This window comes from Thalassophryne amazonica, chromosome 8 (assembly GCF_902500255.1).
Source record: "Thalassophryne amazonica chromosome 8, fThaAma1.1, whole genome shotgun sequence".
Classification (NCBI taxonomy): Eukaryota; Metazoa; Chordata; class Actinopteri; order Batrachoidiformes; family Batrachoididae; genus Thalassophryne; species Thalassophryne amazonica.
In genome coordinates this window covers 93,162,428-93,163,614 of record NC_047110.1, presented here as the reverse complement: position 1 = coordinate 93,163,614, position 1,187 = coordinate 93,162,428, and the positions used below count along the sequence as shown (strand labels likewise).

General features: G+C 37.8%; 1 protein-coding gene across 1 annotated transcript in view; it reads left to right on the top strand.

Moving 5' to 3' along the window:
- The window catches only part of selenoo1 (selenoprotein O1), a 12,922-nt gene extending 12,145 nt beyond the window's left edge, over nucleotides 1-777 (top strand). Inside the window, 1 exon segment of the mRNA XM_034176997.1 lies at nucleotides 550-777. Within this exon segment, the coding sequence (XP_034032888.1) occupies nucleotides 550-777 (228 nt within the window).
- The last annotated feature ends 410 nt before the right edge of the window (nucleotides 778-1,187 follow it).

Genomic DNA, 1,187 nt, shown 5'->3' with positions numbered 1-1,187 from the left:
ATGTGACCTTATGCCCCAACCATTCCAACAGAAGCAACCTCAAAAATCTCATTCTAAACTATTTTATAGAGTTGTGTCTTCGCAGAAGGTTCTTACTTGATGTGATTTTTAATTTGCTTTGTCTTACTGTGAAAGAAGCTGTAATCCTTGACCACAACAGTGAGAGAGAATAATAAGAAAAGCATAAACATGGATTAATGTGGCTGCAAAAAAGAAAATCAATATCAGTTGTTTGGAAATATTTCAGATTCAAGAATGGATGTTGTTAACCAAAAATACCCACAGATTGCCTTGTAGATGTAAAAAGTCAATTTTCAGCTTTCTAAAATGTGCTTTCTGTGCTGATGTCTTCTCATACAAAATCATGCATATCCATCTTGCATTATTTCCAGCTAGAGCCATTTGTATGGTTATTGGATGAAAAATATATATTGCAGTGTAACTTTTTTCCCCATAATTTTGCAGCTGTAGTTAAATCCCTTTATCTTATTTTTAAGTGTTTATTAATGAGTGTTTAAATGCTGTGATTTTCTATTTTCTGTGCGGCAGGTCCAGCGGGTCCTCAAAGTCTTGGAGAAGCCTTTCAGTTCTCAGCCAGGTCTGGAGCTTCCAGCATGGGTTGGCCGAGGAGGGGAAAGGGAGCAAGGAGAGAGGGATGAAGGAGAGGATCAACAGCAAGCAGCAGCGTCGACATCAGTGTCGACATCAGTGACCAAGAATCCTGTTCCCTACGACAGCAAACCCCCAAGTTGGGCTCATAAAATTTGTGTCACCTGATCCTCGTAATAACTTCCTTGTTTGTTAACCCGCCTGCCTAAAATAAGTTTATTGTTTTTGTTTTAAAATGAATACAACTCTCTTATTAGTTGTGCAGGTAAAACAGGGAAGTTGGAATGAGGGAAGACTCCCCCCAATGACAACCCAGCTGGCACAAGGCAGATGGGAATAAGTTAGTTACAGTAGTGTTCAGAATAATAGTAGGGCTATGTGACTAAAAAGATTAATCCAGGTTTTGAGTATATTTCTTATTGTTACATGGGAAACAAGGTACCAGTAGATTCTCACAAATCCAACAAGACCAAGCATTCATGATATGCACACTTTTAAGGCTATGAAATTGGGCTATTAGTAAAAAAAAAAAAGAAAAAAAAAGTAGAAAATGGGGTGTTCACAATAATAGTAGTGTG